General features: G+C 41.8%; 1 protein-coding gene across 1 annotated transcript; it reads right to left on the bottom strand.

Annotated features, from left to right (window-relative positions):
* Positions 1-1,677: 1,677 nt before the first annotated feature.
* Positions 1,678-14,716, bottom strand: ammecr1 (AMMECR nuclear protein 1). The gene is made up of 6 exons (XM_034606094.1): positions 13,156-14,716; positions 10,883-10,993; positions 9,573-9,687; positions 7,651-7,741; positions 7,443-7,539; positions 1,678-6,677 (listed from the first exon to the last, which is right to left on the bottom strand). The coding sequence occupies exons 1-6, from the start codon at positions 13,629-13,631 to the stop codon at positions 6,563-6,565; spliced, it is 1,005 nt and encodes a 334-aa protein (XP_034461985.1). The 5' UTR covers positions 13,632-14,716; the 3' UTR covers positions 1,678-6,562.
* Between the last annotated feature and the right edge of the window lie 4,577 nt (positions 14,717-19,293).

Raw genomic sequence — 19,293 nt, forward strand, 5'->3', positions numbered from 1 at the left:
ATCTTTGCACTACAGTAAAGTAAAAGTAAAATTAAGCCATGATATGATTTTCAAATCAAATGAAAACGATCTCATCACAAGATGCGGTTAGTATCGGTCATAGACGTTTCAGTCGTATCGCATGATCATCAGCAGTTAGTCGAGTCGTCCTGAAGGGCAACTTGACATGAAGAGCTCCATTGTTCCGTTTAAAGAATATCTTATAGCTTGATTCTGGCCTGAGCACTGAACAGCATCTTTACCGCAGGCAGAAAATCCTTTCGCCCTGAGCCGCAGCATGATCCCTGCATGATCTAAAGTTCATATAGAAATGTGATGCCTGGAGTTATTACAGACAAAGCACTGATACATTAATGCACTTCATAAGATGGTGCCAGGAGAACAGGCACAGCTTCCAGTGTTACAGTCAACGGTTGTTGGTCGCTGTTTTGTCGTTCTCAAGAACGCCCCAAGAGAATCCTTTCAAGCTTAGCACAAATGTTCTCTGAGACTCGTGGATTAGCCGATTAGTTTTGGGTGGTCAAGGTCACAGTGGCCTCACAAAACATATTTTGGTCTCTTGAACATGAAATATGAAGTCTGCCTTCATTGAAATATTTTTTTTTAATTTTGACCAGTTTTCACTTGGACACAAAAGATAAATGATTAGATTTCAGTGGTCAACGGTCACAGCGACCTCACGAGTCTGGACAGAGAATATGTGTATAGACTAACTGCACTGGTTGGCGAAGCAGCATTAAACCACAGGGCGGTAATTCTAGTTCATAATGTGACTCAATAGAACTGTTTACAGAACTCCTTCTCAGCTGCCTATTGAGGTTTACACTTTATGAAAAGCATCTATCACTGGATGATACAGTTGTGTAAGTGATACAGGAAATTACAATGAGGGAGATACGTTCACCCATATCCAAAGGCCAAATTACCGCGGAAAGATAAGTTACAATAAGTTAAAATGAAACTAAATGAGAAATGAATTTCTGGTGTTCCCAAAGCTCCCATGAAGCAGCTATACAACGTGTAATAGAAATGTGGATATCAGATTTAGAAAGTGATGACATAAGGCTGCAAATGCAAAACACACAAATAGAAAAACACATGGTGGAAAGTCAGTTGAAGACGGATAAGGTGCTACGGGTGGACTTCATTGAACATACATATCAACTATTACATATTCCACTTGCACTAAAGAAGACTTGATAAAAACAGGAATATTGTCTTCAAAATGAATGATGAATTGTTTCTCACTGACTGAAAAGATCACACCATGTTTGACACCTCCTTTAGTCTGAGGCCTTCAGCTTCAGAGAAGGAGATACTCAAGACTACTTGAAGAAAAGTGAGCGGCTTAGCTTCATGGAGAATGAAACAGGCCCGTGGTTGTGAGAAATCAAGTAAAAGCCAATATCCCTGGTGTGAATGAAATTTGGTTCCTGAAACAATACACAGATCAGCAGGGGAAATCTACAGGCCATAATGTGGATAGTTTTCATAAAAACGGTGAACGATGAATTCAATTTCAGAAAATAAGACAGAAGACCACTTCAATTGAGGGAGGTGTAGATTGCATCTATCTGAATGTGTTTTAAGTCTGGATCTTCAAGTCCTAAAACTTGAAAACACTTGAGAAATGCTGTATCAGTGTGTTTGTGCTTAAAGAAAATTCCACGACACATGTTCTCTTTTCAGTAGATTTTTTATCTTTTATTGAATAAATGATTTAAAAGGTAATAACAATGTTTAAAACTACTACCTTCACATCCATTGCTTACATACTCAGATAACCCATCTATATATATTCTTTCAACCCTCCCCACTTTTCTTTTGCAATTTTTTTTTTTGCTTTATTTTTTTGCTTTTGTTTTTTTTTGTGTGCGTTTGTTTATTTTTATCTTTTTTTTCCATTTGGAGTCATACTATCTTTAATAAATGCCCGTTTCAAGTCTCGTCACACTAACAGCAAATTCAAGAGGAAGAGAGGAAGGGTCTAGCTCTACAGGGGGATGGATTTGAAGTTCCCAGTTCATAGTTTTCCATCAACATTTTTCAAGTTACTAAAGCAGAGGAGAAAAAAAGATCCAAAAATCGAAAAGGAAAAGAAATAAAAGTTGGTATGAGGAGTTACACCAGGCAACCCTCCCAGCCCATCAGGCCACTGCAACTGAAGAAAATCATTTTGTACAGTGACACGTCATCGAAGTCAGTGTCTCTAAAATTCAGAACATAGAAAACCACTAAAATAATTTTGAAACTAGATCCAAAATATTCTTTTGAAAAGAAGTAATTCGATGTACAAAAACAGTCATTTTCGTTTTTTATGTGCATTTTTTAAAATATTTTTTTAATAAAAGTCTCAAACACAAGTTTATTGTAGATCTTATTTCATTTGTCATTATCATTATTATTATTGATTCATTTAGACTTTTTTCATATTTTTTTTTTATTTTTTTAATTCATCTATCAGTGCGATTTTATACCAGTGCAGCTACTGGGTCCAGAGTAAAGAAAACAGGCTATTTCATCTTTAATGGCATAAAAAATAAGGAAAAATCCATCTTTTATACAAAGTATAACTGCTGGTCTTTAGGGAAAAATAAACACTTATAAACCCATAAAGCTAGGAGGCACACCATGGGATTTTCATTTTTGTAAATTAGAGCAATAATAATAATAACGATAACAATAATAATAAACAAAATAAGTAACAACAATTGGCAACCAATTTTAACCATCTTTGATGCCGTGTACGGTTTCAGAGATGTAAATTCATTGAAAAATTAGGTTGCTTCATAAGTCAAGACAGTTGAGAAATCGCAACAAAAAAAAAAATAAAAAGACATAAAACATTTTGTCAAATGCAGGGGTGTTTTTTGGAAGGACAGGAAGCCAGGCCTGAAGAGCAGCATTTGGGCATGGCCGCTGGCATCTTTGGTTCAGTCAAACATACGAAGGTAACACGAGCTTGAGCATTCCACGACACATGAGAATGACCACACAAGGAATGCTGAGGCTGAACTCTGACCCCGGTATGGAACCAAAACACGATCTGCTACAACAAACTACGAAACGTCGTTCCATAATGTCTCATGAGGTATCAATGCTTTTTAAAACAGTTAAATCAGTACAGAACCAGGACTATATTCTGCGTGTTCTACGTAAAACATTTACTCTGCGTCCCATCAAGTGGGATGCTCCCCTTCAAACAAGGTTCTCAGCAAACCTCGCCCTTTCAGCAGCTAGAAGGAAAAACGAAAGGATGTGCTCGTTAAAAAGCAGCACCCGATCTTCCAGGAGAGGCAACGAACACAGTCTATTACCGCCACTGTCTACTTAACGACACACACTTCGCACCTCGACAAACTAGGCCATGAGGTTGGGCCACAGTGTAGGGAGTAAACGGGGGGGGGGGGGGGGGAGGTTAACGTGTTGACTTCTTGTCCTTTCAAACCTGCAGGGGTGTTGACTTGCACTGGTTGAAAAAAAATAATAATAATGAAAAAAACAAAACACCTGTTGAACAGATCTGCATATATCAAGGATAGTAAAGGTAACACATGGAGGATTTTCTCTTGATATACCGCTGTAAAAGAAACCCGCCATGACGACCATTAACAGTACATTCAAGAGCCCCTATGACACATTGCTGCTAGGACTTTTCCCTCTTTACTCTTTGTTTAAGAGAATCCATTTTTTCCCCCCTCACAGGAAAGTTGATCCCACACTGCAATTAATAAAAGCAGATTCTCGGGGCCTTTTCGTAACGGCGACCGTCGTGACTCAATTCACAGCGATGCACCAAAGAGAAAATCCTACATGAAGCATCTTTTTAAGTATGATATGATCAATGAGTCCGCATGACCAGTCACGAGCTGTGACCACCCCAATATGAGGTCCGATAGCACCATATTTGTCTTTTAAATCTCTTAATGGTTAATAAGAGTGTCTAAGCCATAGATCAAGCATATCATGGATAAAACCATAGGTCTCATACTCAGACATACATGCAACTGAACACATTGCATGTGTATACAAAGACATATATGTAAAAGAGCATGGTCAATTTGGTTTTGCAGCAGAAAAATTCCAGTTGTGCTGTATTTAATGGACCAGGAGATGAATGCCTGACTGTTCTTCTCTGAAATGTCTTTGTGTAGTGTATTTTAAAAAAACATACATTTGTCTAGAGGCGTGAAACGATGAGGGTAACACCACCACGGTGTCAGAAAGAGAGAGAATGTGTTAACCAGGTCTCTGTGGAGCTGTAAGTGAAATGGAGGACCAGTAGCTGGCTAAGATGTGCGCTAACAGGGCAGGTGTACACAAGCCCCCATATGCATGTATGAGGAAGTATTGACAGCATTCAAATAACATTATCTCTTTCCTTCCCTACAATGTGAAGATGGAGCTGGGACAGAGCCACAGGCCAGAGGGACACTCAGAGTCATCTCCTGGTCCATCACTTATTAAATCATTAATTTAAGGCAACACAACTGAATACTGGGTCATTTCGGGTTACTGTGGATGGAGTGCCAAAAGCCCTTGACATTTTTGCATAAAAGAAAAATAACCTGTCAGTTAGTAAAGGCTGTTACGCAGAAAGATGTTGGTCAAGTGACAAGAACCTCTCAAAAATTCCAGTTCGCAAAACTAAAAACCAAAACAAGCAGATCGCGCGATGACCCTTAACTGTAACATTCTTTAAAAGTAAATCCAAACTAGCCGTGTGTGTGTGTGTGTGGATGCCGACTCACAACGAGTGATATTTGGATGGGAAATGGCTTCTTAAGTCCTTTATACAAAGCCCTGGCTGTTTTTTGTTTTTTTTATTCGTAGACCTCAACTGTAAGCCGCCAGGCCCCGTGCAGAGATTCAGCTCTGACTAATTCAACCGTGTTTGCTCAAATCGGCTGCCCAACAGCTGACTAAACACACCACAAATCAAAATATGTCCTGTGCCGTGGACACACAGATCAAAGGGACCCTGCTGAACGGCGGACTAATCGGAGAAAGGTGGTAGTGCGGTTTCAACAACTAAAACTGGCTGCGTCGTGGCAGCTCCACAATGACATGCACTACTAAATGACACAAACATGTTAATTAGCTCACTTCCTTTTGTGCGTCAAGTGTCTTCATTCAAAAAATGACAATTTTTAATACAGCGTACTTCACGGACGAGTGACAATGGTTAGCTATAGTCTGAAAAGGCAAGACAGTGTTTCCATGACGACACGGGCAATATACACGACACCTGACGAATGACTGAAACCGCTGATTCGACGTGTGTCTTTCGTGATGCGGCCTTGCCTGAGGCTGGTTGGTATACGTTTGCATTCGGTGGTGGAACAGTTACCAGTTTCAGTGGCACAGAATGCAAATACATCAAGCCAAACAACAGACTACTCTTACAAAGTGTGGAATAAAAAGAGAATATGGCTTTAAGTAGATATAGCATGTCCCTGTTAAAGTGACTCCCTGCCAGTAAACTCAGACACCAACAGACGGTAAATTTTAACTGAAGCATCGTTCATGCATTTTCTTTTTTTTCTTTCTTCTTTTAGGGACATGTAATTACACCTGGTCGCCCCTCTCCACTGCCGGGAGAGCAGAGCCCACTTGTAGCCCATTTTACATAACAAATCACCAGCAAGGACGTGATTATCCTCAGACAAATGGCTTCCTCCGCAATTACTGTAATTTGAAAAAGAGGGAACATCGTTGCAAGTTTACAGGTTCCACCACAAAAAACACGACAAACACTCAAGGGGAAAGGTTCCCAAAAGAAAAACTGTCGGGAGTTTTTAAAAATCAAATTTCTAATTTTCGTTTGTTCTCGTGGCAGATCAACGTCCATATCCACACACTGAGATACACACAGCTCGCACAAGAAACGCAACTAGCAATGGCCAGTCAAAGGGCATTACTATCCTACTGTTTATACTTTGGAGTACACAGTTCCCAATAAATAGTTCCAACTACAACACTATAAGAGTTTACAAGGCTCAAACAACCTCCACAGTCAATCTTATTTTTTTTGTTTTTGAGAGGAATCAGGACAGAGATGACACAGCCTTTGAGAACTGCAGTTGCCTTGCTACATGGTTATACATGTCGGGATATTAAGAAAGAAAATAGGAGAACTAAAGATTTTTTAGTTAATGTAGAACTGTAGCAAAGCCTAAACAATATAAGTGTTAGACTAATCTACTAAGAGACTTCCTTCCATCCACAGAATCAAACACCTGATTAGGTTTGCTGAAAAGATTAATAAAATCTATTAGTTGTTAATTTTCAAACGTATGAGTAAAGGGGGTTATAGTTATAAGGATACATATGCTGCAAAAACTTAACCACAGGCAAAGAAAGAAAGTGAATTTCTTGCCATAATCAAATGATGCTTCGTTGCCACCCGTTGCCATGTCAACGTCTGGGAGACGGCCAGCATGGCAACGGAAACTATCATCATAAAATGGTACAGTAGTAGAAATAGCTAGACCAGGAGGGGGCAGGCTCTCCTGGGAAAAGGTCCGCGGAGAGGTCCAATGATTGGTCATGCGGCTCGCTGTCAGGAATAATGGTTGTACGGTGGTAGAGGGTGCCCAATGCCATTCTGGTAGTGATGGTGCTGACGGTGGGCGATGTACTCTGCATAACCCATTGTCAACTTCTCGCTACGGTACCTTGGGATGAGAAGAGATGCATCGGTAACGGCAAGGCTGGAAAACGCACAACGAGCCAAGACACAGAGCTGCACCTACTGTGATTCTTTACGATCAGTTTACAAGACCATACTGCACTTTGGAAACTTTTTTATGTGTTCCTTTTTTCTATTTGAAAAAGTGCTCTACTGATTCAGCATTGCAAATTATCAGTTTCGCTGTGGACAGTTTGAAATATGAGGAAAAGAATTGCTGCAGCAAAACCAGAGAGATTGTTTTTATCTAATCATAACCTGTCTATGAATGTGCAGAATCTGTAGGTGAGGAACACGATTTTGGGACAGGAAGCCTTCTAGTTTCAATTTCTAGTTTGACCAATCATATTTGAGCAGGCTTTGGTTGCCCACGGGTAAACAGTCCGTGTGGAGAGCGAAATACATCAGCCATCTGCTTATTTATTGTTGTTATTTGGATTCATATGGAGCTAGCTGTTGATTTAGATTAGCCAAAACATCATCTGGAACTAAAAACACCTACAATCAGTTTATGTTTTGTGCGGAGGAAAATTGTGACTGTAAACAAGTGTGCGGATATCTGCTGTCTACACTGGAAGCCCCAAAATATTGCCCGTTGCTCCGAGATTGCCCACAATGCAAAGTTGGGTCAAAGATTGAGAATTTATCAGCTTTCCTGCAGCTCCCTCTGGAGCCAAAAAAAAACCTTTACACAACTTTTCCCCAACTTATGCAGGAGATAGATACTTTAAAACAACACGTGTAATCTTACCTGGTTAACTTAATGGTCTTCCTGAAGTCATTTGTGATGGGAGCTTTATAACCTCCCTTTCGTAGTAAGGAATCTATGGTTTGAATGTGGTCCCAACCTTGATGAAAAAGAACAGTTTTACACAATATCCAGATTTAGTTAGATTTGTAAATTTTTATTAAAAGAACACAGATCAGGCTGGATTTCAAGGAGCACAAAAAGATCTCACCTTGCTCCTTCGCAACCTCTGGTAGGTAAGTGGCGGTGCGCTTTGATCCTTTTTCATTGAAAAATTCTATCCTAATACCATGAACACCCACCTAAACATCAAGAGAGAAACAACAATGAAAGAATATGTTTAATCACATAAATCGCTCCATCAAGTCGAAGCTGTAAAAAATGAGCAAGCACTTCAGGCAAAATGGAGAACTGCTATATTTTACAACCACATTCAACGTTATTGAAAATTCCCCCCTGATTGGTTAGTGTAAAGTGTATCCACTACTGGCGTTAATGAATGATATAGATATATCAATATGTAAGCACCAGCAAAGCACCCAATCAAGCTCAATGAATTGTGGTGCACAAAAAGCTACTTGCTATAATAGATTATTGATTTATTTGAGCACTATTATTCAGATAAAAAGATAATACACAAATATTAAGGGTGCTCCGATTGATCGGCCGATATTCCCTCTAATTAGTTTGATCGGCGATCTCTACAAATGCCGATCTGATGAGGCACAACAAACAGCTGTCACCCATGAGTTGCGACTCTCAACAGAGATAAGAAGGAATCTGTGAATACTTTTGTATTCTAACTTAGGTAGTTAGATGATTACTTTTCTTCCCCCCCCCCGGAGCTGATGGTGGAAATAACCAACGAGTGAGGCATCTTGCTTCTCTTCTCATCTCTGTTGAGAGTTGCACATGCGCAGTATCGATTAAACAGTGCAATGGCTGCATCATGGGCTTCGGCGGTGTGAGCCTTCTTGTAAATTGGTTGTAAAGTTATTTATTTTTTTGTGTAAAAACGTTTGTGTGCCTTTCAGGGTGATGTACATTACATTTCCTTTAGCTGACACTTTTATCCAAAGCGACTTCCAATAAGTGCATTCAACCATAAGGGTACAAACCCAGAACAGCAAGAATCATTTAAGTACATTAGCTTCAAAAAAGCCAAACTTATTTTTTTCTTTTTTTTTTATTACCAGAGTTAACCAAGGTGTAGTCGGAAGAGATGTGTTTTTAGCCTGCGGCGGAAGATGCGCAGACTTTCTGCTGTCCTGATGTCAATGGGGAGCTCGTTCCACCATTTGGGAGCCAGGACAGCAAACAGTCGTGATTTTGTTGAGTGGCTAGGTGTCCCTCGCAGTGAGGGAGCAGCAAGCCGATTGGCCGATGCAGAGCGGACGGACTGGGGTGTAAGGTACGTGTACGTGTTTATTTGCATATAGAGCAGGGATTCTATCACGAGTGGTCTGTCTGATCGGGTTGTATAACCTCCTCTACTGCTGTCCGCTGTGTGTGACTCCCTGGTGAGAGCCTGTCACAGCCCGGCAGGACAGACGCTGTGCGGTGCGAACAGGACGCACATTTGTCCTTTCTCTGGTATTATTGCCTTTTTTCTTCGTCATCTATCTGCATTATGAATGATTTCCAAACAGTCAGAGAGAGTTGAAATGTGTGTCCTGCTCATATGGTTGTTATAAAATCCCGCACAGCGTGACTCCTGCAGCTGCTGACAGCGCAGGTGAAACGTGACACAGACACAGCTGATATAGGAGTTTATGTGGTGCTGAATTGGGGAAAAAAGGAACATCTTGACAGTAATAATGGATATTTACTGAAAAAATTCTGAGTAGGATTTAGCCCTGTAGTGTTTATTTGGTTATAGAGCGGGTAAGAGAAAGCCGATCATATCAGGCCCAAAAATCCTGATCGGAACACCCTTAACAATTATTCTTGGTCGTTTACTTGTTGCTGCTGTTGCAAAGAATTTTGGTGCAGACAAATAAATCTTTAAAAAAAAAAAAGTGTTAGAGCTGCCTGAGTATAATTAGGAGAGAGACCAAAGCTGTAAAGCACCACCATCCTCAAAGCAAATATTATTCTGTGTCTGTGCCTGTTTTAGCAAAGCATGTGTCGAACCTCCCAGTCAAGGTAATCACCGACGTCTTCAAAGTTGGTGAGAAGAGACACTGAGCAGAAGAGGCGAGGCAGCTCATCCCTTGTCATAGGGGGGAAGCGGCTGTCTTTAAGGGCACTGCAGACAAGAGAAAAGGCACAAAGGAAAACACCATTACAGGAGGAACTTCAGAAAGTAGCTGACTCAATTATGGCGAAAAACGGTTGGATAAATATGCGCAGGGTTCGAAACTTAGATCCAGTACAATTAACTTTTTTTTGAAAATGAGGGCAAGTTTCCACTTAATTTTACAACATGAGATGAAGAATCAGGGGAGACATTTTCTCTAATATAAATTAACTTTAGTTGCAGCAGTCACTTACAATGTCTGTCCACAGTGCTGTTTGTAGTGTGTGTATGTGTGTGCAGTTAAGAGCTATGTCTCAGTGTGTTTAAGTGTATTTGACAGGTCTGCCCTCAGGTCAAAAGTACTAATGAAGACATTCCACAGCAGGTGAGACTCTACTTTTTACTTTCACCAAGGAGGCTATATTTTCATATGCGTCCGTTTGTCTGACTGTTAGTTAGCAAGATTACATCAAATCTATTGGAAGGGTTACCAAGAAACTTGGTGGAAGGATGTGGTATGGGTCAAGAGAGAGAAAGTGAGGATCCAGGATTTTATTTCACTTTAACATTGCAAGGTTTTTGTGGACTTCTCAGAGAATAATTCATGGATCTTGATGGAAAAAAATCTGACATATTTATGGGACTGATATTTCTGGGTATGAGCCATTTTTTGCATATCCAATTAAAAAAAACACGAGTGAGGTGGGTTACATGATATTTAAAAGGATCAGTGTGTAGAATTTAGTGACATCTTTTGGTGACGTTTCATGTTACAGCTGAATACCCCTCATCTCACCCTCCCCTTCCAAACATCACAGAGAACCTGTGGTAGACCTTAGCTGTCATAAAACTCAAATGGTATTAAGTTTGTCCAGTTTAGGCTAGTGTAAAAAACATGGCGACCTCTGTAGAGAGGACCCGCTCCTCCTACAAAAGGGATCATTCTAGGGTAAAGAAAACAACCATTTGTAAAATTTTGATGATTTAACATTATTTTATATTCAATTTCTGCCAATAGATGCCTTTCAGCTAAATCTTACACACTCAACCTTTGATAGACAATAACATTAATGTGAGATGCTGGCATCACCCCTGTCACTGTGTTGCTTGTTCACTTTAATTTACAACAGTGACTTTATTTATCAACAAAGATTCTCTATCACAGCTTTGACAAAGAAAGAATTAATTCCACATTGTTGCTTACCTGGTAAGGGTGTACTCCCTGAGTCCTGAGTGCAGATTCATGGCAGAAAAAGTACCTATACAACCCCGCAACCGCTTGTCTCTGCCTATTTTCCATGTGACAAACAGCGGGCTGAAAAACAGGACAGAACAGACACCATGTCCAAGAGGCAGAACTATAATAACATGCACAGCGAATGGACATTTCTTAAGTGTGAAAACCTTTTTGAATGTTTTAAAAGAATGATATATTGAGGCAGAACTGTCAGCATGTGGGATTCCATTAGAGAAGAGTTGCTGTTAATGCTACATTGCTACAGGGGTTATTTTCAAAACTGAAATGGGTAAAACAGCACCTCCATGATTTAATAAAATAAAGGGCATGTTTACAAGAGGCAAAGGTTCCTGTTCCTTAACTCAAAAACAACTGCTTCAACATAATTATCACTAAATGGTCACAGTCTGTAGTTTAATGGCCAAGTTTGCAGAGTGCTGTGTCTGTGTCAAATGTTGTGGTTGTTTTGGGCGTTTCGATAATTCGGTCTGACAATGCCCCCAAGTGAAGCATGTGTCAAGGACACTGCCAACCATAAGTATGGGTCTCTCAAACCTGTGGGCATTAGCCTTCTGCATTCCTCTTCACAATGAGCAGGTTGGGTTTAGAATCTGGTTTCATATGGTGACGGTTTGGCCAAACTCTCACTGTTTAGGTCTTACAGGCTTGGGGAAAATGGAAATGTTATGTATTATATAATATTATATAATACATTTGTGTACTTCCTTTGTTTTCTTGTGCAACATTTTGTGCTTTGTATTGACATGTGTGTGCAGAGGAATACAGACTTTGTTTACAGTATACATATGTGTGAGGGATTGTTCCCCCATAATGGATCATAAATACCACCAAACAACCCATGATGTGCATTTGAAATGTCGGCAGCCTTGGATAATAGTGTCTGCATTGTGTGAAGAGTCTGCTTTGCCATACACTTTTACGCCTTCGCTGATCATACGACCGTCGAATGACACATTTAAAAACCACAATACACCCATTACTTGAACTATTTCAAACACGGCCCCTGTCAACAAGTCGCGCCAAACTTCCCTGGCCCCATGTTAAGTCGATGAACTGGGACAGTCCGCTCTGTCTTCGGGGGTAAACAACCCACAGCCTCAACATGGACGTAAAAACGCCTACAGAGTCACATGCTATCACATTACACCGCCTGTACGTCCAGGGGGTGAACGGGTTTAGGTGGAGGGCGCCGGAGTGCGGTTACAGAAAATATGAATCAATCCTTTGAGTCGATAAATGTCAACGTCCACATTTAATCCTACGTCCGGTGGATGTCTTAGTTTGTCAAACACAGCATTTGTCATGTTAATTGAATGCTGTCATTTGGGCACAAAACTGCTTGACAGGAGCCTCCTTTTCTTTATGGGCTGATGCTACACTCGGCTTGTTTTCGCTTTGTTCGAGACCACACTAGCCCCCGTTACACAAAACCAGCTGTAAGGTAAACCTCCACCCCGCAGTGGTGTTAGACTTTCCACACATTTACCATTTCATGAATTAATACAAGCCCATTAGCGCTGCCCTACCACGCTAATGTAGCTCATAGCTAACAAAGCTAAGCCTATTATGTGGCAATCCAGAGTTCATTGAGGGTAGCTGGAGAGATTAAGGACACAAATGTTAACTTTTGATATTTTCTGTTTGACATTTTGGGGGAAATCTACAACGACAAGCACAGCTGCTGCTGATGAAGCGATAAAATGATGAGACATTATCTCCTATAGCTCGTTCCACCCTCTCCCTGCAACTGTTGGTGGTTAGCTGGCTTGAGCTAGGAGCTAACCTCCTTAGCTAACGTTAGCTAGCGCTGTTCGAGTGGGATACAGAATCGTGAAATGTATTTTATGCCAAGTGCCGACGGGATGTTAATAAGCGACAGTGTGCGTCAGTCATTGATAGGTGATCTAGCCCGATAACATCAGATCCGATCATTCATTTTAGCGTCCATGCTAAGCTAGTGTGGCTGCGGGCCAGTGCAGACAGTCTCCTCGACAAGGCCCAAATTCCAACTTGAACAAATTCACCTCTGATCGCGACTTTTTCGCTTCAAATTCATGGGAAATGAAAAGGTTGTTTCGACGTGACAGTCTGTGCCCGTAAAGCGGGAGCGGGGTGTGTGTGGGGGAAGCTGTGAGCGGCGCCGCGGTTCACAATAGTAGAGTGATTATATCAATGAGCTTTGACATGCAGCAAAACAACAAAAGACAGAAAATACTCACTAGGGATCATTTGTAAACCTGGGTGTTCTCGGAGGTTGGTATCCGTACAGATGGCAATAAAGCACGTCAAAACAGAAGCAGCACATCTCCGCCGAGACCACCATTTTTCTGCCTCCACTTCCCGAACCGGGTCCCGGGCTGAGATTCGGGGAGAGGCCGGATGAAGAGTAACCGGCCGGGGCTGGGGACAGAGCGTTCGTGCCGCTGCTACCACTACTACTACCGCTGCCACTAACGATACCCCCGGGTCCCCCCAGGCCGTTGGCTCTGCTCACGTTCGCCGCCGCTGCAACGGTCGCGGAGGAGCCAATCCCCAGCTCCGAGCCACAATGTCCGGTTCCTGGCACCCCGCTTCCCGCCCCCACCCCGCCGGGACCCCCCGACCCAGGCGATCCCGACAGTTTCTGCTTCTTCACCCCGCAGCACCCGGCCGCCATCTTGGAACAATCTGCACCGACACACCGCTTCCGACCCATAACCGTCACCGCGGGAAGGGTGGGGGGGAACGCCGACCAGACGTAGAAATCCCACTGCGCCGATACGTACGACGGACGATACTCCACTTTCACGCTTTTATTTTTTGTCGGACGACGAAATAAGCGATGTGGCGAGAAGACTGCAATGTCACCCTAGCGTTGCCTTTAAAATGCGCGACTTCGCTACGCCAAATCCATACTTTGCGCTGGATGAGCGTTTTTCTTTTTTATTCCTTGAGTAGTCAGCCGGTCCAGCCTTTTTGGACCACGGTGTTCCGGTGGATCACCGATCTAGTCCGGGCCAAATAGTCAGCCTCTCCTCCCTAACACGACACCATCCGAGGCGATCTCAGCCGGTTCCCCTGGTACACACACAAGTTCAGGGAGAGCACCCTCCGAACAGGCCGCAGATGACACTAGGCAGGCGGTCCAGATGTGAAGCCGACAGCCGGTGCGCCGAAGCCCCGCAGCAGCGCACCTCTCCAAGTGGGAGCCGGGAGCTCGAGTACGCAGGACCCATAAGCCTCAGCACGAATTGCGCACAGTGTCCGCGTCGCTCCTCGTTGCACCAGCTCTGTTTGCTCCTGCCTCGCGAACTTCTACTGACACCACAGGCCCAGTATGTAGGAATCCCAGACACCGGGATCACGCAGAGTAAAATGGCATCTGACAATGCGGGGTTGGCATGGCACGATGAACCGCGTCAGCACCGAGCGAGTCATTTCAGCAACGTTAGGCCACAGTTTGCACCTGCATGACGGCGTCTCTGTTGTTGGAGCCTGGGTTTTTTTTTTGTGGAAAAATAAAAACGTCAATAACACCCCCGCGTCAGATGTAGAGCTGAAAGTTTTCAGCAGGGGTTTGTTTGCAGGTTGTCATCCGTGTGTGAGGAGACATACAGAGGAGCAGGTCCGGTCCGTGGGAAATCCTCCGGGTTCGGCCGCCCCTCGCTCCGCACCCGTCTCTCAGCTGCTACCATTCAGTGCTGTTCGGGTAAGAAGCCCTGTGATCGCTCTGTGGGCACGGGCATCGGTGTCGTCGGCACGTCGGAACCGGATTCAGAGACTGCGTTGCGTCCACTTGCCACACATCGTGCGTAGCTGCCGTGCAGGCACGCGCGCCCCTGACGCTCATACGCGCGTATGCGTGCATGAGAAAGTATGGGTATACCCCGAAGTTATGAAAGGCTTTAGGACCAGAATGGCGTCCATCTGGGCCTTTTTCTTTAGATGTGTATTCGCATAATTAGGGACGCTGTGAGGTGATGCATCCTGGAAGCAAGCATCTCTGTTAAAGTGACTCACTCTAAGGTACTACATCTTTAATAGTTCATGTTAGTAATTTGTTATGTGAGTGTTGTGCGGTCAGGGCATCCTGACATATGTCACAAATGTCCCATGACCAATTCTGGCTCTCTGAATTGTTATGCACTCCACACCTTGTCATCACCCCTGCCTCATGATAAACATCTATTAACATGTACATTCATCAGTATAGAGAGAGGTGAACATTGTCTAAATGTCAGACATGATGAGTTGAAGATGACCCTGCAGACTACTGATTCTGTAAAAAAAACACTGTCTGATAGAGTTTCCCTCTATCACCTGGGTGGGGGGATGTAGGAGATTTTGAACCCTGGATGCTCGAGACTGAAATTGAAATCCATTTAAATTGTTGTTCCCCTCTCATTCTTTTCAAAAATACTTAGGCAATAGGAAATCTACACACTCAGTCTGCATGGTCTGCACTTAAGTTGAACTTAATTTGAAGCAAAGCAGACGTGAAGAAACTGGTGAGACTAAAAACAGTGATATCCTTCTCCAAGCTTGATCCCTTAGGAGTTGACGGTTTTGGACATTTTTAATACATTTGATTTTACCTTTACATACCACATTGAAAATGTTAAAACCATGCCAATCCCTGGTACTGTTTTTCTTTTCAGCACAACATTGCCTATCTGAGTGAACAATTTCTTATTAATCATACCTTTTTATGTTTTTACACTGTGAAGGTTTGAACCTGTCATGATCTGATCCTCATCTAACCCTCTTGAATTTTAAAACCTATACAAAGCTTCACACTTTGACAAAAAAGGATTTGGCCAATAGAGTTTACGATGTCCAAAGAATCAGACTTCCAACCTCTCAGATTAAATAATCTCAGAGGAAAATATTCCCTGCCGCTCACTGACCTCAGAGAAAACTATGTGAAAGCTGAGAGTAGACTGTCATATTAGTATCTGTGCTGTTTGCTTTATGTGTCGTGTTGATCCTCATAACAGAACCAGAGCCAATGAAACAGATGACAATGTCTGCAATATAGCGATGCCAAAAAAGGGGCCTGTACTTACATTAGACTTGCAAATGTGCCCTCAGTGTCCTCTTGCTTTGCCTTCACTTGCTTTTCCTGTCAAGTTCAGATTTAAATTTTACATTAAGTTATTTTAGAATGGAGTACTGATTGTATTGTTGACTTTAGATGTTTGTCTGGTGAAAGGTCATCTTTGGCAAACTAAAGTACATATTAAGCTAAATATAAAAGGCGTGTATATAAGTTCTGATGTGTGTGATGTGCAAAAATACTGAAATTCACTCTAATTATATTGAAGAACTTTATCTACATTATTGTGCATATATTTACATTTTATTTTCTGGCTTTTTTATATCTGTATATTCCCCTTGTAAATCTTTATAACAGGTACGATTTGATATGAGGATGACACTTTCAAAATGTCATTGCGCTAGCTTGCACAGTGACAATATAGCTATTGAATTTTGAATCTTAAAGACTTTCTACTTAATTAAAATGTTTTTCTACATAGATTCACTTTATTTTGATCTAATAGTACATATTCAGGGGTTAATGTGAAGCACAGAATGTTTTAGCTCACTAGAGCCAAATTAACTGTGATGTACATGTGGCTCAGAGCAGCTGAGCAGAGTGTTTTCTCTTCAAAACACCATTCATGTGACCACTGGATTTTGGGCGTAGGTGATGTCACTGCAATGCAATCCATCCAGATTATCTTTTAAAACTACAGCAGGGACGCTGGCAGGGTGAGTTACTGCCTGTTCCAGCTACAGCATAAACTGCCGTTCAAGGTCAGCGTGGCTTTAAGTGAAGTGAAAAGGCTGAGCTGCAGAGTTTTAATCTTCCTATTCAAGAGGAATTCTGACATGCACAATCATCACCCGGTGAATATGTATATGGAGAGAATGGACTGGTTTGTTCCATTCGTTCCCCCTCTGTTTCTATTCCTGGGAGCAGGAACAATCTAGCATGTTGTTATTAAGCCTTGTAGTGGAATTTCCCCACAGCCGCAGGACCCGCTCACTCCGGAGATATCATGTGCAAAAGTCGACAGTTGACAGCGAGTAGGCCGTCTTAATTATAACTCAAGTCCACGGAAAGTTTACTTAAAACCTTGCAGGGTCTTCCAAAAGTCAGAAAACACAGAATAACATTGTATGTTTGGATTTGCTTTGCTCAGTGACTCAGTGATAACTTCTCTCCAACTGAGATTTCTACATATTAAAACAAGCACTTACAGTTGGCCAATCTCCTGTTGTTACACAAAATCTCTCGCCCTGTTTAAGATAAAGGAAATCGTATCTCTCCTTTTTTTTATTCATGGTTATTATCTTTATGGGTTCAACTGCCCAGTAAGATGATAAATAATCAATATGATAGGCTGGTTAACACATTAAATACCTCTGGACGTGTACTCTGAAAAAGATTGTAGGAGGTCAGCAGCACCTTCCACAGAGGTGGAGGCTGAGTCACACATCTGTGTCACAGTGGATAAACTCAACTAATCAATGTTGTTGCAGTTCCCAGGGGTCATAGGGCAGTTAAAGGTCGCGGCTCGCACAGGACCATATTTATAACCAAGCTGTTGGTGCTAATAAAATCCCCAGATGGATTTGCAAAACAAGATTTGGTTACAGGAAAATATGTGTGCTCAATTGTGCAAATGAAGGAATTAATGGAAATGTTAATGCATCTCATGAATGCAAATGTAATTTTGTGCACCCTCTGACAATACTGCCTCATTCTCTTCCCTCTCTGTCTGGACTCAGCTGTTTCCCCCTCTGACTCCCATTGTAATGACATTTTGTCTCCTCCATCAGAGTCACTCCCTATTTTATCGCAGGCTGAAAACTCATCTCATAAAGAAGGATGACATGTCACCCACTCAGCTTCTCCTCTCCCTCTATATGCACTTATATGGAGTGAAACAAAAATCCCCCCTGAGCTTTTTATTTCTTAAGTGGCACGTCTATCTTTCAGAAATATTGAGTCACATACTGTTCTGACAGTGACTCTTCTCTCTGCCTCACACCGGTCCTGTGGTTGTTTTGTAGGTTTTGGTGACCTAGAAATCGATGTACTTTCTCATGTGGTCGTCATTGTCAGTAAATGAGGGGATGAAATGTCAAGTTTTAAGTTTTAACAGTGATTCACCTTCACGCCTCGCTCTGTCATTATTATTAAAGTGTGACAATCTTAGGTTAGAGAGCGCAGCTTTTAAATCACCATTGGGAATTTAGTGAGATATATTATGCCTGTAATATCTGTTCATTCACGAGTCATTTATGCATGAAACAGTAAATGTTCTTTGTTTTATATAGCACTTCTCTAGTTTTAATGACCATTCAACGTGCTTTACAGTAAATTTAGCTATTTATCCATTCACAGTGAATCTATGTGCAGCACCCACTCCATTACTCAGCCCTCACACACTGTCAGCACAGTCGTCAGGGGCAATTTTGCGGCACTGTGTCTTGCCCAAGGACACTTCAGCAGGAGAAATGGTTAGTGGAAAACCTGCTCTATCTCAGCACATTAGGTCAAGGATTTGAACACGGAATCAATTACAGACTGCTTGATGCGGTGATACAGTTAGATTGAACAAAAACTGAAATTTGTTTCATTGCAAATGTATCCAGAATCTTGAATGCATCACTTGAGTAATATGAAATGAAGTGAAAGATTTTTTTTTCACTGTGTAGAAGGCACAAGCTCAGAGAAGACAGATGGAAAAAAAGGAACGAAAAGCTGAATTAGCAGCAGGAAGGCATACTGTATTGAATAGAGCTTCCTTTCATTGCAGAAGTCTAAGACACTAGACACAGGACTATTGTTTGTTTGTTTAGCTTTATCTCAATCAGGTCAGTATAAACATTTTAATAAATAAATGAGAAAATACAGAACAAAAAAATTTAATTACAATCATCACTCTTTACATTTCCATAGGGATTAAAAACATAGACCTTTTGTTTCCAATAAACAAGATGACTACCTTTGTCTCACTAAAGGTCCCTGTGATCACATGTTTTAATCAAATTAACTAATACGTAAAATTCCTCAGCAGAGCATCAAATATTGATGGCCACATTCATGTGACTTGCACTTATCCATCTCGGAAGCTGTAGAAAATTTCTGAATGCACCGTTATATCCCACCTGCATGAAGACCTTTTCAGTTTTGCATGACTACGGCTGCACCACAGATGGGCTGTGAAAAGTGGAGTACAGCAGGCTCTACAAAGTGCTCTTTAAACATCATCTGTACACAGAGAATTCACGTGCCAACATGCTGGCTTGTGCATACAGTTTACAGCACTCACCGTCATCACCACATAAATCGTTCCTAATGATGT

This window comes from Hippoglossus hippoglossus, chromosome 14 (genome assembly GCF_009819705.1).
Source record: "Hippoglossus hippoglossus isolate fHipHip1 chromosome 14, fHipHip1.pri, whole genome shotgun sequence".
Classification (NCBI taxonomy): Eukaryota; Metazoa; Chordata; class Actinopteri; order Pleuronectiformes; family Pleuronectidae; genus Hippoglossus; species Hippoglossus hippoglossus.

Bases quoted from the DNA above. Each gene is read 5' to 3' on its own strand.
- ammecr1 (XM_034606094.1), bottom strand. From the start codon at position 13,631: ATGGGTCGGAAGCGGTGTGTCGGTGCAGATTGTTCCAAGATGGCGGCC. The intron at 10,994-13,155 runs GTGAGTATTTTC...CCTGTTTTTCAG, and splicing joins AGGTTTACAAATGATCCCTA to CCCGCTGTTTGTCACATGGA. The intron at 7,540-7,650 runs GTGAGATCTTTT...TTTTTCATCAAG, and splicing joins AGAGGTTGCGAAGGAGCAAG to GTTGGGACCACATTCAAACC.